The sequence below is a fragment of the Triticum urartu genome, chromosome 2A (genome assembly GCF_056163025.1).
Source record: "Triticum urartu cultivar PI428250 chromosome 2A, HENAU_Tu73, whole genome shotgun sequence".
Taxonomy (NCBI): Eukaryota; Viridiplantae; Streptophyta; class Magnoliopsida; order Poales; family Poaceae; genus Triticum; species Triticum urartu.
This window is the reverse complement of record NC_141874.1, coordinates 84686077-84710119: the sequence shown is the minus strand read 5'-3', so window position 1 is coordinate 84710119 and position 24043 is coordinate 84686077. Positions and strand designations below refer to the sequence as shown.

General features: G+C 43.9%; 4 protein-coding genes across 5 annotated transcripts; 3 read left to right on the top strand and 1 right to left on the bottom strand.

Annotated features, from left to right (window-relative positions):
- The first annotated feature begins 1875 nt into the window (after positions 1–1875).
- LOC125535850 (adenosine/AMP deaminase family protein) lies at positions 1876–4844 on the top strand. Of its 2 annotated transcripts, none has more exons than XM_048698918.2 (11): positions 1876–2089; positions 2655–2725; positions 2911–3002; positions 3083–3142; positions 3243–3464; positions 3542–3618; positions 3701–3770; positions 3879–4019; positions 4103–4169; positions 4265–4369; positions 4488–4844. In XM_048698918.2, the coding sequence occupies exons 1-11, from the start codon at positions 1983–1985 to the stop codon at positions 4613–4615; spliced, it is 1140 nt and encodes a 379-aa protein (XP_048554875.1). In that variant the 5' UTR covers positions 1876–1982; the 3' UTR covers positions 4616–4844. The 2 variants fall into 2 exon arrangements, with proteins under 2 accessions (XP_048554875.1, XP_048554876.1); XM_048698919.2 differs by having other exon boundaries at positions 1877–2089; positions 3906–4019.
- Positions 4845–5854: 1010 nt separating this feature from the next.
- Positions 5855–9679, top strand: LOC125535851 (N6-mAMP deaminase). Its single transcript, XM_048698920.2, has 11 exons — positions 5855–6784; positions 7443–7513; positions 7699–7790; positions 7871–7930; positions 8027–8242; positions 8320–8396; positions 8489–8558; positions 8689–8802; positions 8892–8958; positions 9052–9156; positions 9283–9679. The coding sequence occupies exons 1-11, from the start codon at positions 6672–6674 to the stop codon at positions 9408–9410; spliced, it is 1113 nt and encodes a 370-aa protein (XP_048554877.2). The 5' UTR covers positions 5855–6671; the 3' UTR covers positions 9411–9679.
- A 7890-nt stretch (positions 9680–17569) lies between these two features.
- Positions 17570–18773, top strand: LOC147983960 (uncharacterized). Its single transcript, XM_087540925.1, has 4 exons — positions 17570–17674; positions 17788–18100; positions 18192–18373; positions 18492–18773. Exons 1-4 carry the CDS (start codon positions 17570–17572, stop codon positions 18771–18773), a joined length of 882 nt encoding a protein of 293 aa, XP_087397051.1.
- A 1592-nt stretch (positions 18774–20365) lies between these two features.
- On the bottom strand, positions 20366–21088 carry LOC147983959 (uncharacterized). The gene has a single exon (XM_087540924.1). The coding sequence runs from the start codon at positions 21086–21088 to the stop codon at positions 20366–20368; it is 723 nt and encodes a 240-aa protein (XP_087397050.1).
- Positions 21089–24043: the final 2955 nt, after the last annotated feature.

Below are 24043 nucleotides of genomic sequence, written 5' to 3'. Positions count from 1 at the left end.
TGTCGGAATACGGGCCCACCATCGCTTCTCCATAGCTCGTAGGTTCATTGTTGTCTAACAACATGATATCTAAGACAGGATTACCGTACCACTTAGGAGTAGTACATATCCTTGTCGACCTACGAGGTTCGATAGCAACTTGATCCGAAGCTTCATGATCACTATCATTAACTTCATATTCAACAGACGTAGGCACCACAGATGCGGTTCGGCACCTCGCGGTTCCCTCGAATGGTTCGTCCAAGCACCGCAGATGCGATGCCTCCAAGGTATACACATGTACGGGGAGCAGCGTCGAGCGGGGACTGCTAGGTCCGGTCGCGCGGCATGGGCGTGGGGAGTGGCGATGGCTAACCAGGGTTCAATACTATCAACCCTAAGTGGTGTGCCCACTAACCTTTATATAGACCTTCAAGGTGGGCTCAACACTTGAGCCCACTAGGAGTCCACATCCATTTTCCACTCAGATCCAATCCGAATGGGCTGCAGCCCCTTAAGTGTGCGACCCTATAGGTTCACGTACACATGGACACGACCAGAGTCGATAGTTGGTAGCGGCTCCTAGCAGAACGTGCCAACTCCCATGTGGGCATAAAGTCGTTTGACGAACCTCAACAATGCAACTTTCCTTTTGCCTCACGATATTTGTTGTCGAGCTCAAGGCGAATACTTGTCACCCTTGTGATAGGTCGACCTCTCTTCTCGAAACCATGATACAGATTCCCGAACTGGGTTAAGACTTAACCCAAGTCGCATGGCCATGCTTTCTGAATCTGATCACTCGAGAGGGCCCAGAGAATATCTCTCCAAATAGGAGGGGCAAATCCCATCTTGGTCAACCATGTCTCGCGGCATGTCTCACGACTCATCTGAAAGCTACCTTTATAACTACCCAGTTACGGAGTAGCGTTTGATAGACCCTAAGTGAGTCGATCCTCATCCCGAAAACATGCGAGGACCTCAGGTCTAGGACATGGCATAGACATTGCACTTGAGACTAACAGATGACTATATCTCGCCGCGTCTCAAAGTGGGTCTGTCCGGCTCGGTGATCTCCATCCCCGATCCCATACTATCGGTTTAGCATCTCCATGCACATGACTTGTGAAACATAGTCATCAACCGAGTCGTATACTAGTCAAGAATATGTGTCCGCACATCCTTATCAACTAGGGACCATTAGAACAATCATCATACAATACATAGTTCCACAAACTTATCAACTAGGGACTACTTTTTTAGAGTAAATTCCGTTTTCTACCACCAAGACTTTTTTTTGAAAGGGCAGCCTTGGCTGGTGTTTCATTGATTTTAAGCAGGGAGCAGTTGGAAATGTGACAAAGGCGATGATCCGTAGATCAAGGACAGAAGAAAAGGAAATAAGAAAAGGATAGAAGAAAAAGAAATAAGAAAAGGCGCACCGGCACACTGATGCGATTTTTGTGATATGCTGCCGGCACACTCTTCTGAACGATGGTTCAAGAAAAAAAACTTGTGAACAATGGGGAGGCGAGGACGTGTTGGACGAGCCGCATAAGACTAGCCACAGTGGTAGTAACTTCAGCAGTAACATCGAGTCCAACTCAGCAAATTTGCTTGTGTGACAATGAGTTAATGAGGAGAGAGATAGTTGTAGTAACTTAGTTAGTTACTGTAACATCACATGTCTCAATGCAATATGAGTCTATAACCTAATAAATGAATCCTTACATGTTATCATACTTAAGTTACTACCCACTATAAAGATAGTAACATAGTTTAGGGATACGTGTATGTTACTCTTCATTGTGGCTAGTCTAAAGCGCATCACTGATCTCAGCGCAGAATCGGGTGGTCCAGAAATCGACCAGCATTTATAATTTTGCCAGGCGGCTGCGCACCTTTGTGTCTGCACTCTGGCCCCATAAAGACTGGAGCGAGACAAAACCAATCATACAAGGCGAGCGCCGGGGAGACGCCGGAGCAAGACGAAGCCGGCGGCCATGGAGACCTCGGAGGCGGAGAAGGAGATGAGGGAGTGGTGCGTCGCGCTCCCCAAGGTGGAGCTCCACGCCCACCTCAACGGCTCCGTCCGCAACTCCACCCTCCTGTCAGTACCGCTCCCCCCCTCCCCAACCCCAGACCCGGCTTCTTCTTCGTATCTTCCGTTCGGTAGCCAAGGTCTGCTTATCCGAGGCTAGAGCAGTGCAATTGAAGTCGCAGTGATTTTGGTTCAGTTCTTCTGCATCCTCAGCAGCAGCGCCTGCTCCCTCTCTCCCAGATTGTTTTGCTCACCTGACATTTATAGCATCTAGTACTAGTACTACCAATTTCACCACCATGATGATTTCTAGGCGCAATAACGCCATTGTCTTCAATATGTACTTCTATTTTTCTTCGAATACACACCAAAGCGCGCATCATTTTCCAAAGGGAATGTGCAATGTTAGGGAATCTATTATCAGCAATATCGTAATTTTGTTCCGTGCCATTCATTTGTCAATATTCTATTTTGTTGTCTTGTAACAATACTACCGTGACTTCCCGCAAAAAACAAAACAATACTACCTGACATGTTAGAATTTCTATGAGATGGAAAAACCGGATTGTCTCCATTGGAGTTAATATTTATATTTTTAGAAATTGATATCCTTTTGTTGCCATTTCTTGAATAGAGAACTCGCAAAAGAACTAGGCGACAAAGGAGTGATTGTCTTTGAGGATGTTAAGGATGTGATCATGAAGAGTAAGTGGACCATTTTCGTGTCGTTTTCTCTAAGGCTTTACCTACCCATAAGTCATATCAAAACATACTATGAACCAAGTATCCATATCTTTGAAATTTTGTACTACTTATGTTTCTCTGCTGTGATATTTGTAAGGCTCGAATTCCATGTCTGCTTATTGACTATGGTTTTAAATGTTCAACAGATGACAGATCTCTCCCAGAGTGTTTTAGGCTCTTTGATTTGTTTCATATACTTACGACTGACCATGATACAGTGACAAGGATCGCCAAGGAGGCATGTTAATCATTATTTGCGTTATTTCACATTGTTCTACACAACATTTCTTCAGTTAATTGTTCAGACAAAACTAACAGGTTGTGGGAGATTTTGCTGCCGAGAATGTTGTGTATTTGGAAATAAGGACGACACCTAAGGTACTATTTTCTGAATTTCTTTTCATATTAGTTCACAATTTTACAAGTCCGTGCGCAACGTGACTAGTTTTTTTTTGTCTCTTTTGCTCTCACCGCCTAGAATAATGAAGCAAAGGGGATGACCAAGAGATCATACATGAATGCTGTTGTTAAAGGACTTAAGTCTGTTGAAGACGTCGACGTTGTTCTATTTGATTCTAACTTAAGAAACGATGAAACACCTATGAGTGATTTGAGTGGCGACACAAAGAGAAAGAAGATATATGTTAGGCTCCTTCTGAGTATTGACCGTCGTGAGACAACTTCTGCTGCATTGGATACTGTATGTTGATCTTCCATTTTAGCCTATACTCTGAACAAATCTTGGAACATATTGAATAATTTACTTCCTTTTGTCAGGTTAATTTAGCCATGGAAATGAAGGACCAGGGTGTAATTGGCATTGATCTCTCTGGCAATCCAGTTGTAGGGGAATGGTACGGAATATTTTATATCTGGCTTGAACTAAATGAAAACATGATAACTATTTATGTGCTAATATTTTCAAAATTTGTGAAGGGAGACATACCTGCCTGCTCTAGAACATGCTAAAGAGCTGGGAATCCCCACCACAATTCACTGTGGTGAGGTATGAAAACACATTCAGACATGTCCCAAACACACTGTTTCCTTATTATCATTATTTTCTCGAAGTACCATTTGCAAATCTCTACATATGCGATATATTATTTGGCAGATGAAATTAGAGCTTAGTGAACAACAGGTACCAAACAGGAAGGAAATCCAAGCAATGCTGGATTTCTGCCCTCAAAGGCTAGGTCATGTCTGTTGCCTCGACGACGAAGAGTGGAAGAAGCTCAAGTCATCGATGATCCCGGTGACCTTATTTCTGTTCCCCGCCTTTCACTGTCTGTAGCTATTCTATGGCACCCATGTTTACTTAACTTTCGAGAGCTGCAGGTGGAAATATGTTTAACCTCCAATGTTATGACCGGAGGCGCCCCTTCTCTGGAGCTTCATCACTTTGGTCTGTACCTGACAATGCAGAACCCAACATCCTTGACAAAAAGAAATCTAACCCCAGCAAGCATCTTAACGCTCCGAGTTTCTGAACTTGTGCAGCTGACCTTTACAACGCGAAACACCCTCTGTCGATATGCACCGATGATTCTGGCCTCTTTTCGACGAGCCTCTCAAATGAGTATTACCTCGTCGCGTCTACCTTCGGTACACCCATTTCTCTTAGAAACAGTACCTGTAAAATCAATCAGAGTTATTCCCCATTAATCCCAACATATACTTGTTTACTGACTCTGAGCTTTGAATTCGGTCTGCGATTTGTCAGGCCTTAGCAAGACCGAGCTGTTTCGGCTAGCCCAGGGCGCTGTGGAGTTCGTGTTCGCCGACGACAAGGTGAAGAAGTCACTGAGGGCGGTGTTTGAGCGTGCGGCGGCGGAGACGCTCGCAAGTTAGGCCTCCTCCGTCGGCCTTGCTCTCCAGTGTATTAGTAATCTAGTGGTATGTGACTGTGTGTTTCCGGAGTAGATCAGGAGGAGATGAATAGAATAGAAATCTCACGTAGTACGGTGTGCGCCCGTGCCGGATCAAATGACGCACCGTGATTCAGTTACCTGGACATGACGGCGATTCAGTATTCCATTTTCCCTGAACCAGAACAGTTGTTCGGTTTGGTTCGTGTCAACGGAAGCATACGGGGTCCACATCGATCGCGTGCATTTTTTTTTTTTGAATGCACAATTGCACAGTACACAGCAGCGGCATAGGGACGAACAGTCGGTGGAGTGCCAATCTGGTATACAGATGCTCTGAACACATTTCATGGAACCCATTGTTATAGACCTGGTAGTAGTTGCTAGGCCGTATATCCTGTTACTCCGAATGCTAATTTGATAACATTTGCAACGCAGGGTAATAATATATTGCTGCGTGTCTTTCTTGGTTCTTGATGCTGATTTGAGTAAAAATAATAATCAAAAGGGAGGATAAAGTGATAAACCCCTAGGCAACGTTGAGATGTTTGACATGTCTATTATTAATTGATGTACAACCATTTTTATTAATCGCATAATAGTCACATGGTTGACATGTCTATTATGGCCGGGCCTGACCAACGTTGAGTGAATTGCAAAAACCATCAACATTGAAGACTAGATTCGTAGGAAACACACTTCTACATGTCTGTGCCAAAAAACACTAATTTGAAGCCTAAATTTTTTGCAGAAACCACTAGTCATCCGCTTCGCTCATTTTAATAACATTTATGACAGGCAGGACCCACTGAACAGAATGACGTGGCACGACATAATGGATCACAAATAGACAGAATAACATAGATTAAATTATAGAAGAGAATAAGGTTATCTTTTCTGTAAAAAAGAAAGAAAGAGGATAAGGTTGTGACAGAGGGCCAGGAGCAGCAGCGAGCTCCGCAGCCGGCACGCTCGAGCTCGCAGGCGTGCGGGCTGAGGCCATCAGGCCAGGCCACGAGCAACAGCTCCACCACGCCTCCCCCCCCCCCCCCCCCCCTTCTCTTTTTTTTCCTCAACGGCTTCACTGCTTACCCTTGCACCTTGCTGCCGTGCAGCCTGCCGACCCTCGACGGTGAGCTCCTCCGCCGCAGGTGCCCTCCCCTATCTCTTCCATCTCTCTTTGATGTGTGCCGTCTTCATCGTTCTCCTACAGGAACAACACCGTTGATATTCAATCGCCGCCGTGCAGAGCTCTGTTGCACTGCCGTCTTAAGGCCTTGTACAATGCTAGATGCTTAGAAAAATAAATCGGTTTTTTCTGAAGCATTAGTGCCTATTTTTAAAAGAGAGACGCCTAATTAAACGTCTACCCTGTACAAATAAGCACCGGTGTTTAAGAAAAGCCTGATTTATTTCTCTAAGCACCTTCCTAAGAACATTGCATTGTACAAGGCCTAACCCACACTACCATCGGATCCAGGGCGTCCTGCCGTCGCCGACCACGTCGAACCTCCCTTGTGCCTCGCCGCGCACGGGGAGGGAGTGGCCGCTGGCGTCCACCACCGGACCGGTGGGAGATTAAGGTCACGGAGGACCTGATTACTTTTCTAGGGGTCATTTTGCAAAACAAAATTGTATTGGGGTGTAATTGGCTTTTTTCTTACCATGTCACCCTGTCCAGGGGACCCACCTGTCATAATCGTGTTCAAAACGACCTAAGCTGCCGACTAGTGTTTCTTGCAAAAACTTAGATGCAAAATTAGTCGTTTTTAGCACAAACCTATAGAAGTGTGTCTCCTGCAAACCTGGACTTCAATGTTGATGGCTTTTGCAATTCAGTCGACCAAGGTTGGATCTTTTACATTGTGGTCTGGAGATTGCTGCTGTTATCTTTGGCGGATGTTTTTACAATTTTGCCAGGCGGCTGCGCACTTTTGCCTCCGTGCTCTGGCCCCACAAAGACTCGAGCGACACGAAACCAATCATACAAGGGGAGGCGAGCGCCGGGGAGACGCCGGAGCAAAACGAAGCCGGCGGCCATGGAGACTCAGACTTCGGAGGCTGAGAAGGAGATGAGGGAGTGGTGCGTCGCCCTCCCCAAGGTGGAGCTCCACGCCCACCTCAACGGCTCCGTCCGCAACTCCACCCTCCTGTCAGTACCGCTCCCTCTCCCCTCCTCTTCCCGGCCACCCCTCAACCCCAGCGCCCGGTCCTTCGTGCCTTCCATCCGGTGGACAAGGCCTTCTTATCCGAGGCTAGAGCAGTGCAGTTGGACTGATCTTGGCTTCGTTCGTTTGCATCCTTGGGGCCAACAGCGTCTGCTACCGCTCTCCCAGATCGTTTTGCTGAACGATTTTTTTGGAAGAAAGTTTTGCTGAACGATTCATCACCTAAGATTTTCGAAAATTTAGCATACCAAAAGCGTCTTATCATTTGGGACAGAGGAAGTTAGATGCCATGTGGGTACTGAAACTGTTCTGTGATAGTGTCATAGTCTGATGGATGCTCCCTAGCTACTTAAATCACCTACCAATTTTACTACCATGGTGATTTCAGGGCGCAATAACTGCATTGTCTTCAACACGTACTTCTCTTTTCTCTAATACGCACAAAAACGCGCAACATTTTCAACAATGTATAAATTAGTACTATCATATAAAACACCTCTGGTTTTGTTCGGTACCATTCAGTTGTCAGTATTCTACTTTCTTGTCTTCTAACAATGCTATCTTGGCATGTTAGTATTTCCATTGGAGTTGATATTTCTATTTCTAGAAATTGATATCCTTTTGTTGCCATTTCTTGAATAGAGAACTAGCAAAAGAACTAGGTGACAAAGGAGTCATTGTCCTTGAAGATGTTAAGGATGTGATCATGAAGAGTAAGTGGACCATTTCCATGCCGTTTTCCAATGCTACCTACCCATAAGTCATATCAAAACATGCTATGAACCAAATATGAACATCTTTCAAATTGTGTACTTATATTTCTCTGTTTGCAATTGTACTATTTGTATGGCTTGAATTCCATGTCTGCTTATTAACTCTGGTTTTAAATTTTCAACAGATGACAGATGTCTCCCAGAGTGTGTTAGGCTCTTTGATTTGTTTCATATACTTACAACTGACCATGATACAGTAACAAGAATCGCCAAGGAGGCATGTTAATCGTTATTTGCGTTATTTCACATTGTTGTACACAACATTTCTTCAGTTAATTGTTCAGACAAAACTAGCAGGTTGTGGGAGATTTTGCTGCTGAGAATGTTGTGTATTTAGAAATAAGGACGACGCCTAAGGTGCTACTTTTGGATTATTTTTCATATTAGTTCACAATTCTACAAGTCTGTGCGCAACGTGACTAGTTTTGTGTCTCTTTTGCTCTCACCGCCTAGAATAATGAAGCCAAGGGGATAACAAAGCGATCCTACATGAATGCTGTTGTAAAAGGTCATAAGTCTGTTGAAGACGTTGATGTTCTTCTAAACAATGAAAAATTAAGTTGTACACCAATGAGTGATTTGGGTGGCGACACAAAGAGAAAGAAGATATATGTTAGGCTCCTTCTGAGTATTGACCGTCATGAGACAACTTCTGCTGCATTGGATACTGTATGTTGATCTTCCACTTCAGCCTATACTCTGAACAAAGCTTGGAACATATTTAATAGTTTACTTCCTTTCATCAGGTTAATTTAGCCATGGAAATGAAGGACCAGGGTGTAATTGGCATTGATCTCTCTGGCAATCCAGTTGTAGGGGAATGGTAAGAAATATTTTATATCTGGCTCGAACTAAATGAAAACATGTTAGCTATTTATGTGCTAATATTGCATGATGTTTTCAAAATTTGTGAAGGGAGACATACCTGCCTGCTCTAGAACATGCTAAAGAGCTGGGAATCCCCACCACAATTCACTGTGGTGAGGTATGAAAATACATTTAGACAATTCAAAACACACTGTTTTCTTATTATCATTATTTTCTCAAAGTACCGTTTGCAAATCTTTACATATATTATTTGGCCAATGAAATTAAATATTACTAGTGAACAACAGGTACCAAACAGGAAGGAGATCCAAGCAATGCTGGACTTCTGCCCTCAAAGGCTGGGTCATGTCTGCTGCCTCGACGACGAAGAGTGGAAGAAGCTCAAGTCATCAGTGATCCCGGTGACCTCATTTCTGTTCCTCGCCTTTCATTATCTGTAGCTATTCTATGTCAGCCATGCTTACCTAACTTCCAAGACGAAATTCTGCAGGTGGAGATATGTTTAACCTCCAATGTTATGACCGGAGGCACCCCTTCTCTTGAGCGTCATCACTTTGGTCTGTATCTGACAATGCAGAACCCAAAATCCTTGATAAATAAAACTAACCCCAGCAAGCATCTTAACATTCCGAGTTTCCGAACTTGTGCAGCTGACCTCTACAACGCGAAACACCCTCTGTCGATATGCACCGACGATTGTGGCCTCTTTTCAACGAGCCTCTCAAATGAGTATTACCTCGCCGCGTCTACCTTTGGTATGCGCTCATTTCTCTTAGAAACAGTACCCAGAAAATCAATCAGAGGTTATTCCTCAGTAATTCCAAGAACATATACTTGCTTACACCGACTCTAAACATTGCATCCGGTGTGTAATTCGTCAGGTCTTAGCAAGACCGAGCTATTTCGTCTAGCCCAGGGAGCTGTGGAGTTTATGTTCGCTGACGACGAGGTGAAGAAGTCACTGAGGGCGGTGTTTGAGCGTGCGGCGGCGGAGAGGCTCACGAGTTAGGCCCCGTCGGCACCCTTGCTCTCCAGTGTATTGGCATGTGACTATGTGTTTCCCGAGTAGATCAGGAGGAGATGGATAGAATAGAAATCTCATGTACCATGTTAAAAAAAAAACTCATGTACGGTGTGTGCTCCTGCCGGATCAAATGACGCACCGTGTTTTTTTTTTTTTGAAGAACTGACAGGAGCGCTGCCTTTTCATTTAGTAGAGGGAAATATGTACAGTGACACACCGTGATTCAGTTATTTGGACGAGACGGCGGTTCAGTATTTCCTTTTCCCTAATAATTTGTTAACGGAAGCACACGGAGTCAACAGAGGATCAATGGATCGCGTGCATTTGAATACACAACAGCGGCATAGGACGAACAATCGGTGAACTGCTAATCTGGTATACACAGATGCTCTGAACAGATTTCATAGAACGCATTGTTATATCCGGCAGTTGCTAGGCTGTATATCTTGTTACTCCGAATGCTAATTTGATAACATTTGCAACGCAGGATAATATGTTGCTGCGCGTCTGATGCTGATTTGAGTAAAAATAAAATAAAAAGAGGTTAAACCTCGGGCCTCTGCATCATCGCAGTGATGGACATCCATTTTTATTTATTGATGAGTAATAGTCACATAGTTGACATGTCTATTTATGGTCGGGCCTGACCAACGTCGGATCATTTACATCGTGGTGAACTGGTGATGGAGATTGCTGATGTTTTTTATTTCTGTTGAGAGAAAGGATATAATAGATGTCCCTATCAATCCTAAGCTACGTATGCTCATGTGTGCGTTTTAGGCTTTCCCGGTCGGAGAGCTTGATGCCACATGTGTGACACTTGTCATTTGACTTTTTTTAGGTCATCCATGGCTTGTATATTCAGATTCACCTGTAGCTTATCTAGGGTTTATCCTTGGAAGCCAAGACTAAGCTTAATTCGGCTACAAAAAGATTGGTAAGCTAGATTAACACTGACGTTGACTAGTGTAGCTGCTAGGAGACATCAAACCCATGACCCATCCACAACGGAACGCAATCTCTTTCCTTTCCCCTGACAATGTTTCTCGAGCTTATGTATTTCCGTTCATTCGCAATGAAAAGGGATTTAGCCCGGTTAGAAAAGAAAACAACGCAACGCAACAACATACAAGACGAAGCTCACATAATCCTAATCAGCATTTCCCATGCCCATCCAGGGCAACTTAACTACTTAAGGCATTTAGTAACAGATTTAACAGCCATACATATCCAAGCATATAGTGCCACGCACGCAACATACTATAGTCGGCTGCTAACCAGAGGTGTTCAGATGCAACTGACATATGTCACCGAGTTACCCGTCCGATATACCTTGACACAACAACAAAGTCTTCCGAGGAATCCGAACTTGCAAGAGTGACGAAACTTTTTCCAGAACCGCGACTTTTTCGGGACGCTGATGCGTACGCGGAGATGCACGTCCTTGGACGCCCCGTGCAGGGTCGCCGGCAGAATGGACTTCAGGGGGGCCTCGCACGGCCCCGGCGAGCTCCACACGGCTGACTCCGTCGACATCGTCTCACCTGCGGTGGAGAGCTCGGTCACGTACTGCGGCCCCGCCTCCGCGGCCGCGTTCGCCCTGAGGCACAGCACGGAGATCGCCTTGAACGCGCGGTTCTCGTCGCCGTCGGCGGAGCTGACGGACGGGCCCCAGCCGTGGGCGTCGCCTACGGCCAGGAGGAACACGCGCTCGTCCTTCTCCGCGAGCAGGAGGATCCGGCGCTCCGACGCCGGCACGACGAGCTCGTACTGGTCGCCGTAGGAGATTCTGGCCGCGCGCAGGGAGTGCACGGCGACGAGGTGGTCGAGGAGCGCCCGCGGCGGGGCCTGGAAGCCACAGCCGGGCTCGGTGCAGTAGCAGTCGTCTGGGCTGGTCCGGGTGGCGCTGGGAATTGCTGCTGCCATTGGGGCGATGGGATGGGGCTAGTCAAGATGGTGCTTCTGCTTGGCCTCGTCGGTAAGCAGAAGTGAAGAAGGGTGGTGGCCGGCTTGGGTTTTTGTAGTGCTTTGGCCCGCGGACGTGTGCCATCACTTTAGGCCAACTCCACCGCGCGATCTTAAAACGAATATCCATTTTGTCCGGATTCTATTCATTTGGGTAGGAATTTGGAGTCGTGTCCGGACGTATCCTGGGATACGGTGACCGTACGCCCAGCGCGCGGACGCATCCCGGCCGCATCCTGTCCGCGTGCATTTTTTCTTTGCAAGTATTTATTTTTTTTATTCATTTTTGATACATGACAATACATCATCATATTTTGACTAGTAAAGCAAGGCCAAAGAAAATAAGAACAACAAGAATACATTTTAGAAGATAGCCAACTTCCATAATTGCCCCCTTGAGTTGGGTTAGGGCCTTCTCGATGCACTCATTGTTGATCTGTGGAGGAGGCTCGATCTGGCATCCTCCTTTCTTCTTCAAGCCAGAAGTAGATGTTGGTTTCTCAGACCTAGTCTCGTGTTTAGCCTCTAATCTAGCAACAAGTGCACTTGTCTCATTTACAGCCTCTATACTAGCTAAAAGTGCACAAACATGTACTAAATTTCGCTCTATCAATATATCGATGTATTCTTCTTCCCAATACCAAAACTTGCATCCATTCTACACAACAAAATTTGAAGTTAGTACAACTAGTCAAATCTAGAGCACAAACCGAAGCTAAGAAAAGCGCATACCCATTGTTTAAGCACTTGATAAACACCCATCCGGAATGTTCCGGCGTTGTAAACACGCAGCGCACGACTATCCTTGGGCAGTGGTCGCACTTAATGAGTGGCAACGGTGCGCCGACGAGCTTTTGGGCAAGCACCGAGCCCGGCCGACCGACATTCGTGTATCTGCCGGCGGACCCCGACGATGCAGATCCGAGCAGCTAGAGGAGGAGCCATTGCCTGCATGTGGCCTTGCGGCCCTGCTAGGGCCTTCCGACGAGGTGCCCGGCCAGTCCATGGCGCGGTCCGGCCTCCCACAGCCGGCCGAGCTCAAGACCGACCGGATCCGCCCCAAAACCGGCCGGCGGGTGCGCAAATCAGGTGGCCGTGGTTGGGTAGCTCGGCGGCGCCGAGGGGAAGGGATTGGGCGAGCTCGCGTCGGCGGCGGCAGAGTGGAGGGGGTGCGGCAGCGGCGGCGGCGGCAGCGAGGGGAAGAGTGGGGAAGAGTGAAGGGGGTGCGGCCGGAGGGAGAGAGGGGGGCGGATAGAAAAAGGCCCGCCTTGTGCCACCGACGGGCGGGCCAGGGGAGGACACGCGCAGACGACCCGCGCGTCCGCGTGGCGTCCGTTTCACCCCAAAAGCGGCGCAAACTTGGGTCGCGGATGGGTCGAAAGCAGACACAAAACGGATAAAAGTACGTTTGCTCCCGCGCGCTGGCCGCCTCTTTTGTCCCTTTTACCCCAAACGGACGGGGCCGGACAGGATAGGGTCGCGCGGTGGAGTTGGCCTTACCCCCAGGGTGCGCACCGGCAATGCTACACTTACGCGCTCATTCCTACTGAATGGAGTTACGGGCAGAGCTGGGACACATCGATTGGAACCAGTAAAGGGTGGGTCCCGCACTGAAAATCAAGGGAGGAAGAAAGACTGGTGGAGGGCAGTCCATAAGTGGTTTCCGTGGAGAGTTTGCCCGTAAGTGTAGAATTATTGGGGTGCACACAGTTCGCATCGCTCTTTCGAGGCGAATCTTGTATTTTTACTTATCTGCCCCCGTCCCTAGTAAAATGACATTTTAGCAACAAAATTGAACCATTTTTAAAGTTCAGCCAAAATAATCTTTTTTAATAGAGGCAAAAGCTTTGCCTCATCTCATTAACTAAAAAGAAAAGTCAGGCATAGTTTTAAAGGTTACAGGACCATCCAGATCTGAAAAAATTGGCATCACTCTCTTGGAATTAAGTTTTCTAGCAATCTAGCCCTGGCGATAACCCAAGTCTTTGTCTCATCCTTAATCGTCGCGACCACTCTAGAAGAAAGTGATGCTTTGAAGCGAAAGACCCTATCATTCCTTTCGTTCTAAATTTCCCAGCATATGAGCATCAACAGAGAGTTGTTGGCCTTCCCGGATTTCTTTTGCATTCCATCATTTAAGGTCCACCATTGCTTGATAGTCTGGAGATTACTCCAGCCCGGAGTCGCCGATTGTACTCCTAATCAGTCGAAGACCATGTTCCAAACTTTAATAGTGTAAGGACAATTGAACATGAGATGAGCAGGAGATTTCGGATCCCTTTTGCAGAGTTGGCAAAGACCGCAGTTTGGCCATCCTCTACGAAGCAATCCGCTACTTTTAGTTATTTTTACCAAATATGACCTTTTTAAAATTTGTTTGGTATAGTGAGGGCTACGGAGAATTAAATCTCTTACAAGTGAAATTTCCTCTCAATCTTCTTTAATCCCTCCGTGAGGCTATATGTGCGAAATGAAGGTGGACTGATACATCACAAAATCCAAGGTAATTAAGGGCTAAACCATTCATTCGACCCCAGAATCGCAAATGTGTGGTCCACAAAGTACGGGCTCGCTCCGAGTCTTTTGTGAATCTCTCGCCGCTCTTTGATAAATTGATTTGTTTCGTTCTCCTACGTGGGCGGAAGATAACATGCGGTACTTGCAGAGCTTGTCACTCAGGCATTTCTTTTTTCAACCGGGCATTCCTTTTCATTATTTGCTTAACGAAAATACGAAGTTGAAGATCATTACAAGCAAGACTAGGATGAGGGAAAGAAAAAGAAAAAGACTAGGAGAAGAGAAAGAAAGGGAAGTGAGCTGGTGCATCGCTAGGAAACCCGCTCAGGCATTTCGGCATTTGCATTCCAAAGAAGGGAGTTTCTAGTCTAGAAATTAAATCAAAGAAGAGCGAAAGAATGGGGGCGCAAGAAGTGCTATTTCGTTATTTCCACCGGGCGGGAGGGGGCAGATTGGCCATCTCGGTGCATATCACGACGCGGTGGATGAAAAGAAAGCTGCTTCAGATTGAACGGGTCATGCACGGGCTCATGGCCGTGCCGAGCTAGGCTCACTGCCATTAGCACTTTGGCCAGGAGATTAGACGTGTCGTCATGACACCTGCACTCGGCCAGTAGTTCCCAAGACTTGACGGATCAGGGATCAGGCTTGCGTGGAACATAGAATACAGCCAAAACGGTGCGCATTTCCTAAGCGTCTCGGAATAAAGCAGCTCAGATTAAGCGCCCGTGTCTCGGTGTCAGGTAGCACAGAACAATATATGCGTGAATGTTTGCTCGTTAAGTTTTCTGTATTACTCCCTCAGTCTCACAATATAAGATTGTTTTGCAAGCTACTTCCTTCGTTCCTAAATTCCTATGTAGTCCATATTAAAATCTCTAAAAAAGACTTATATTTAAGAACGGAGTGAGTAGTTTTTAGTTTGCAAAACAATCTTATATTATGAAACGAAGTGAGTATTTCATAACAATAAGATTTATGAAAATGTCATAATAATAACACTGATAGACTAAGGATCTCATGCGAACGGTTTGTAAATGGTTAGTAGGTTTCTTGTGACGAAACCAGTACATCAACGTTCGAGTTGGCTTAACCCATATTACTTGGAACGATAATCTAAATAATAAACTCAGGGTCTAATGTAGCCAGCACGTCGTGCTCAAATCAATCATATTTTGCAAGACCGTGAGACACCCTATTTTGATATCTAGGTAAGGCATCTATAGCCCGATACATCAAATACAGCCTTCCAAACATCTGTGAACGCGTTGCGTACGGTGAGCGGTCACTTTTAAATTTGAGGTTCCGTAATCAGGTACCTCAGTTAGCAACCTTAAATTCATACAACCACATGCATTGTATTTGTAAACTGTCTCTACAATGCAACACAAAGTGTTCGACTGCAACATCAGCACATGACATGGGATTATAAAAATTTAGCATCTTCTACCTAATACTAACTATGGACAAAGATCTTCCACGGCTGCCATTACCTTTGTCGGCGCCTAGAAAAGGTGTCGGAACGCCGGGAGCGATCATAGGTCACGGCTAGACAAAATCCTCAACCAGCCATGCGACAACGTCGGGATGACCAGCCACCCACATACACACAGAATGATGGGTCTTCTGTAAGGTCGCAAAAGCAGGAAATATGTGCCTCGGGAAACTCGGCCGTATGATGGTGATGGCGGGTACTGCCCTAGTGAGGAAAACCACCATACTCATCTGATGTCAAGGATGTGTACATGATATACGAGGCACACCTCGAAAAAACAGCGGAAGCACGCCCTCCGCGAGGTGTGCACTACCGCAGCTGCGCTACCACAGGTGGATCATAATCGAAAATCCCGATTACATTTGATCATCGAGATACCCTACAGGAATCAGTAAAAAAGGGGTCGCTACACTCGTTCATAGACTATATACAGATTATGTATATATATACATTAAAGATGTGGACTACTCCAAATTCGTGGAACCGCAAAATTTTGTGGAGTATATGTATGAAGTTGATGGAAAAAAGGAAAAAGTCAAAAATAAACCTTAAGTTTGTAGATGGAAGCTAAATCAGACCCTAAACTGTGAATCCCTAAAATCAGCACACCGAACTATAAGATCCCAATATATTTTAAACCTTAAGCGTCTTTTCAAGGGGATTGTCAACGTGGCTGGTAAGGCTATGACTGGGCCAGCCCATCAGGCGCGAAGCATCTTTTTCTTTTTAGTATATCGCGCGACTTAAAAATACCCAAGACAAATATAAATCGTGAACAAAGATTTGAACTTGGGACCTGCTGCTTCCAAGCTCATACCACCAACCATCCTAGCTAGTAACTTTTGTTGTAAATTGGAAGCGCGAACATATTTAATAAGACACTGCGGGGTCGAGATTTGAAACATTTAATTTCGGAACATTTTCTTGGAAATGGTCAACAATTTTGAAATCTAAGTGTTCTTAAAAGCAAAAAAGGAACACAAAGAAGTTTTGAAAACACGAACCATTTTTTAAATCCCCGAACATTTTTTGATGTGCGAACACTTTTAAAAAAGCAAACAAAATTTTGAAACCTAAACAAATAAGTGCGAAGAATTTTCCAAGACGAGAATTTTTTGAAACAGAAACATTTCTTTGTAAAAATGCGAACAAATTCTGAAACCTGAATAAAATTTTAATGTGCGAACACTTTCTAACTTTTTAAAAATGGGAACAATTTTTCACAAAACTGTTCGCACTTTTATATTTTGTTCAGCTTCCGAAATTATTCCTTTTATAAAAGTGTTCGCACTTTAAAAATCGTAGGGGATTTAAAAAATGGTACACATTTTCAAAATTTGTTTGTGTATTCCACATAATTCCAAAAAATGTTCGGATTTCAAAATTGTTGACAATTTTCAAAAAATATATCTAAAAAATTCAGAAATCTTTTCAAATCTCGACACTACTATTTGTTGTTAAATATTTTCGCGCTTCTCTTTTATCATCAACAACTACGAGGTAGTGATTCTCAAAAGAAAAACAGCTACGAGATAGAGTGGCTACGAAATCACTAATTGAGGAGCGCTTCTCGCAACGATTAGTCGGGGAGCGCTCCCCGCGCGCCAAGTGTCACGCGCGGAGCGGTCGGGAGACTTTTTCGAGGCGCTCTGCGCGCGACACTTGTCACGCGCACGGCGTCTCCCATGTTTTCCGGTTTCTGGTTTTCCTTTCCGCTTTTTCCTTTTTTTTCACTTTAATCCTTATACTTTTTAATATTTTGTAAAACCTTTTGATCTGTTTTGAGATCTGTTTTCTCTCTGGTGTGGGCGAACCGTCGTGGAGCACTGTTCTTTCTTTGCCATCGTCTCCGTCCGTCGCGGCCGCCGCTCTTGTCGCGTGGTTACGGCGGCCCCTGTCCCGGCCGCCGCGCTTGTTGCCTGCTTTTACGGCGGTCCTTCTTTAGCGTCGACCGCGCTTCCCCGTTTGCGTGATCGCCGTTCCCTACCGGTTGCCTTCGTGGGTTCCCTGTTTCCCTTTCACTTTTCTCTTTTTGTTCCCATTATATTTCCGGGATATGGAGATTTATGGGGTAGTTACGGGTGGGGACTATCAACACTATCAGATGTCAAGTTTCAACTGGGTTTTGTGGGATTAGTTCTTGATAATCATTGTGTTCCTTGCAGTTATGGCTTGTCCTTTTTGCCGTATGCCTGGTGGCCCGTGTTCTTCTGTTGATTCTTCTGTAGATGGGTTCAGTGTGGTCCTGGATCGGCGTTATTGGAGGCGTGTTGTAAGAATATCATTTTATAATTGTTCAATTTTTGGCACACACGTTTATTTCTTTTGGTGCTGCTCATGCTGTTTAGGTTTTGATTATGATCCTTGTTTTGATTTGTTGTGCAGTATGTTCCGTGCAGTGTTAGAGCTCATCTTGATCGTTACATCGAGGAGTGTAGGGCTTTAGCCATAAGGAGGGGTGACGAAGATACTGATCTTGCTTTTCAGTGCAATGAGGGTTATTTGTATGATGTTCTGTTTAGTCATGGTCGGTTGAGGAGTAAATTCCATGGTCCTTCCTGGGAACGATTGGTCAGTGATTATGGTGTTCGTCCTCGTGATATAATGACCATTAGGCTTGAACACTATGGAACATGGATTGGTATTGATTTTTATCGTGTTGGTCGTGGAGATGCGTTGTCTCCTTTACCGTCTGTTGGTAAGGTTTATTTTTAAGGAAGTTTTTAGCTTGTTTTATTGCACATGATGATTTTTTTGTTCCCTTGAGCCTGTGTAATTATATTTTGTAGCTCTTGATGGTTTGAGCGACTCCGAGATGGAACTTGTTGCGAGTTGTTATTACACCCGTGGTGTTTTTCTTAATTATCAGCAGATGTATTTCATGAGGTGTCAACTCTTTGATGATGTCTACATACCGTGTTGTCCTTTTGTTCACAGGATTGATTCCATGAATGTTAATGGTCATCATATGGTCAGATTTTTTCCAACGTTTTTTCTTTGTTTCTGTTTATTTATTTATTTTTATTATCTCTTCTATTTATAGTTTTTAACTTTTGTTCTATTTCTGATAGCTTCATGTTTTTTGTCAGGTTATTCCTGGTATTGTTGTGAGGAGTTTGAAGGAGTTTGTGACTTTTCCTAGGACTGGCGTTTTAACCCTTGAAGTTACTTTGGAATATGGTGATGACGATATATATGTGAGCACTCCTTGCTCCTACTTCATTGGCTTGGGTAGTAGAATGGTGTTCAAACAGGAAGGTTTCAGTGATTTTCTCCAGGCATCGTCTATTGAAGTAAACAGCTTGGTGCTGATAACTTTCAAAGAGCGTGATGGGAGGCTTGTTGTTATCTTCAATCTTCTGCCGCAGTGATGTTAGTTATAGCCTTTGAACATAAATGGATTTTGTTTAAAAATCTATGCTACGGGTTAATGTTGTCTTGATATAACCTAAGAACCTAAGTGTTCATTGCTGTTGTATGTTTGTAGAAGAGGTATGGCTGTGCATCTCTTTTAAAGATGTTCTTTTGGACGGATGTTATTTAATTGGGGTCATAGTTATCAATATAGTAGAGGCACGTGTGTTGTTTACTCCGAGGCACGGCTGTGTATCTCTTTTATGTGAGGCACGTGGATTAAGCAAATGAAGGCACGGAATTGAAGTCAGTGCAGGCATGGTCGTGAGGAGGCACGGGTATACTGAGAGCTACGTGTGTGCAACGCCAAAGTTGTACGGGCGAGATACTATGGGTTTCATGCGAGAGGCACGTGTGTGTGTAGGACGTAGAGTTACTGTTGGTTTTATGTGAGGCACGTGGATTGAGCAAAACGGAGGCATGGAATTATAGTCAGTACAAGCACGGTTGTGGAGGTACGGGTATACTGAGAGACGCGTCTATGCAGCACCAAAGTTTCATTGGCGATCACGCGTGCGGAGCATGTAGAGTTACTGTGGGTTTCAAGTGAGGCACGTTGATCAAGCAAACAAAGGCACGGAAGTGCAGTCAGTACAAGCACGGTTGTCTGGAGGCACGGTTTTGAACCCTCTTGCTGGTGTCAAGATTCTAGAGGCACAGATGTACGGCAGTAGAGGCATCGGTCCGAATATCTGGTTAGAGGGGCTCGGTTAATGATGCACAGGTGTGTAGTCTCTAGGGTCACGGGTGCGTGGCACCACAGGCATGGATTGAGTAGACACTTAGTGAGTCACGCTTGTAAATAGGTCAGTTGCACACAGTAGTGTAGTTTTATGGCATCGTGCAGAACTGGTGTACGGAGAGGAAGCTGTGTACAATAGCAAGGATGTTCTGAATGGACGGAGTGGTGTTTGATGTGAAATGGAGGCAAGGATTTTTTTTCAATGTGGTTAAGGTAACAAAGTTCTCGTCGCTTGTGACTGTGTACCGAATGATCTTCTGCAGTATTTATGAATTGCTCACGCCAATGTTTAATAAGCATTGTACTGAAAGTTTACAACGATATCATCACATATTCCTGTAAATGCACAATGCATCTTGTAAAGGTTGAGTATGAAAATTATAATACAATATCGTGCGAGATATCTCTTGTTCTATAATCATGGATACAATATATGCTTGCTCAGTACTGGGACATAACTTACTAATTACATTTAGACATAACTTACTAATTGCATTTAGACATGCAAAACGTAGTATGCATTTGTACATGAGCACACCACTGTGTTCAAAGTTCAAACGTAAAATAGTAATACAATACACACAACATCTTTGAGCAACAACAAACATATTTACAACATAGGTTCATATAATCCAAATTAGTACATGAGCACACCACTGTGTTCAAAGTTCAAACGTAAAATAGTAATACAATACACACATCATCTTTGAGCGACAACAAACATATTTACAACATAGGTTCATACAATCCAAATTATGATAATAGTAGTTCCTACTAGTTTAATGTAGACATCCATTTTCTCGCAATTTACCAACCACTGTTTCCCTTCCAGCGCTTCCAGCCGCTGGAAGATCCCTCGTCATTGCTCTTACGTGGGCGGAGTCTTTCTTTCATTGGTTGTTGGTGGAGGTGACATAGCCCGTTCTCGATGATTAGGATTCTACGGTACAACTCGTAGCTAACATACCCGTCCTTTGCCGCGTACTCAAGGTGTATCGGGGAAAGTGGCTTCCACTTCCAGAACTGGTGCTTCTCCTTTGGGAATGATTTCTTCATGTTCTTGTATGAGGGGTCGATGATGGCCGCTGCAAGGTCACCCATGGAGTACATTTCTCCACCACCCTTGATGCAGAATAGCCTCTGGATGTCGACGTGGTGCTTGTCTGGAATTCTGATGCATGCACGGGCAATCATGGTCTTGTCGTTCCTGGTGTCGACGCTAGTGAAAGTTACCGCTTTCCGTTGCAGGAAGTCAACTAACGCCTGGGAGCGCTCGGATCTGCAGTAGTGGTATACAAGGACATGCTCGCGCATGGAAAGTTGGACGACGGTGATCCCTTGTCGTATGTAACTGCTCTTATGTGTGTACTCGAGGTCGACGAACTTGTTCTTCTCCTCCTTTAGCCATTCTTCGTATTTGTTGATGATCCGCTCCACGGTCCTTGGGTCGTTGGTGTACACCACCTCGAGCACGGTTGTACCGTGGATAGTGATGTGTTCGGTGAATGTTGTTAGTTTCCCGTCGTCCATGGCTGGAGGTGTGCGGTGGTGAACTGCGGCCGGCGAGAAACTTTCGAGGAAGTGGATGAAATGGAGTCGGAAAAGTGAAAGAGTTGTTTTGTCGTGCAAAAAAGGAAATCACCAAAGAGCAGTTGCTAGTCACGCGGCGGTTCCAGGCGTAGAATTTCGGAAACAGGGGTTTGTTTTATCTTTTTTTAAGATTTTCACTTGTCTTGTTCATTGAATTTTTTTTATTCGTTGCGTGCTGCCTGCATGATGCATCTTTGGCTGTGAAAGTAGTTGTGTAAACGTTAGAACATTCAGCAGATGCATGGTCGTGCCTTTTTTGTGAAACGTTTTTTTCAATTAATAATCTTCCTTGGTTAGGGAGGCACGATTTTTATGTTATTCGGTGCACAAGTGTGTGTTTAGGAAAAGTTGAAGTAAATATAGTTTGGACTTGAAAACGAAGTCCTGTTTGGTTTTTAATTGAGATATGTTTCACTAGATGGTTTGAATAAGTTTGATAACATCGCATTGCTAGAGGTTTTGAATCACAAATTGATTCTTGTTTCGTTTCATTTTTGAAAATGAATCTTTTTGTTTTTTGGTTTTTTGAATTGTGAACTTTTCAAAGGATAAGAACTACATTTTTTCGAATGAATCATTTCGATGGTTCAAACAACATTTGTTTTAAAAGGATAATTCCGATGGTTGAAATAGCAAGTTGAGTGTCTGTAAGAGCTACATAAGTTGCAAAAGATTATTCCGATAGTTCAAGCAAGCACATGGTCCATAATAGTTAAATTACTCTACCATCCTATCTAGAAAACTTATAGTAATCAGTGTTTTGCTCCTGGAGGCATCATGATGAAACGAGCATTGAACATTCTAGGAGATACACTGTTTGCTTCCATTTTAGGTGCTGGTTCCGACGGAATCTACATAATGCGCTGAATGATGATGGACACAGAATGGTCATTTCGCTCTTTGAAAGTGATTAGAACAACGTTCTTTTCAACGAAGGATGCAGCTGATATGAAGTCTCTGAAAGAAGACTTTTGTATTACCATCCTGCCGTCGTTTTTGGAGATGTAGTACAATGAAGTAGTGATGACATGTGTATGTTCATCAGGAGCTTCAAGGGTTACCCTGCCATTGGTTGGCATGTCCACCCATCTCTTCAGTGTTGAGACAACGCTCCTCAGAATTTTCTAGAAGAAAATCAAAATTAAATAGAAATTAAAACCGTTGATTTGTCACTTGGACAATAAATAAAAGAATGTCTGAATATGGTGAGTGCACAAACATTAAGAAATTCCATATTGGAAGTAATATAGTTCCTGGCATGTTCAGGTTTGGTGTGTAAACAGATAAAACAACATATTAAGAGAACAACGGAAGTTTTGTTGTTTTAGGTTTGAATAAATAGGTTCTTTATAATTTTACATATAAGCAATATTACGTCAGTATTGTTTATATTACATATGAGCAAAATACGTTTGGTATTTTAACAAGGACAGTTGTAACCAACCATGACGTAGTCTTTGGTGTTAGTGTGAGTCAGGACATGGACAAATGGATGGCAATGGATGAAAGTATCTCCGAAAAGGCGTTGTAGAAAGAATCGTGTCTGGTCGTAGGTAAGCTCAATATCCTTAGAGTAGACACAGCAGTGAACATGGTCGAAATCGTCAGAAGAAAAGATCGTCGAGAGCTAGAAAAAGAAAAATCTTTTAAAGTTAGATAAAGTTATATCCAACACGGGGTTAATATTATTCAGTTCGATTCATGCATATAAAATTACAACAAAAGAAGATAAGTTTGTAATGTTTGTAATATTAAATACCTACCAACGTGGGGTAATGGAAGTAGCCTTTTGTTATCTCGATATGTTTGTATTTCGAGATTGAGACCCTCGTCTGGTAGTTCAAATTCTATGCGGTCTCCAGCACGAAGTTCATAATCAGCCGCAAAGATGTTCCACTCACCACCGCAGAACTTTGTGTAGTTCACCCTATGCTTAAACAAAGCATTGTAAGACCTTCCTTCATGTGTAAGAAGGGCTAGCTCTACCTGTTGTTTACGCAATTTTCTTGCTTCTTTCTTCTCCTCTTCAATGTATTCAGCGAGAAAAGCTCTGACATTACAAGGTACATACTGGAAAAAATAGTGCAAATAACAACCTGTAAGTATAAATTTGAACTTGCATACTATTAATGTTAAAAATTTTCTTAAATTGGATATGAATTTTTGATAAGAATTACAGATAACAACATAATTGTATTATAAATTAATGGACTATATTAATCAGGGCATAGGCAAGCAAACTAATGGAAAATGAAAACACAAGGCAGGTGCGAAGAAGTGGCAGCAGGGGGACCTAGTGTAGGTGCAAGGGGGTATGAGTGACAGTGACGATTTTTACTGTGTTGTAAGCAACTAATTTGTTAGTGATGCTTACTAACCATGCGGCTCCAGCAATTTTCATCAAGAATAACCTCAAACTCCTGGATAACTTCAGGGTGTGGTTCGCAAGGGCCGCCTGGTTGGCGGCAGGCAGGGCAAATCATACCTAAATATTTCAGAAAAACTATGTTAAGAAAACAAGAATACCATAAAAATTTAAAAACAAGCTTCAACATGGAAGGTAGACAACGGCTAGCTTCAAATATGTTAGCCATATTGAAGGCAGGCAACAACTACAAATTTACCATAAATCTTGTCATCTACTCCTTCCAGAAAAGCAGTATGACAGAGTTTATAACACTTGTTTAGATTTTCGAATGGTTTTTATATTCCGTTACAGAATGAAGTCGTTGTACCGGATCTGATGCTTCAATAACTATCAAATGAAAAACCTAAACGTAAAACATAAATACGGATCAGAGCATGCTGCTTACGCATATGCTTTTTACTTGTGACAGAAGAAGAACGAGGGTTGACGAATGGAGATTTGGGTAGGGGAAGCTTAGGGCAAGCGCA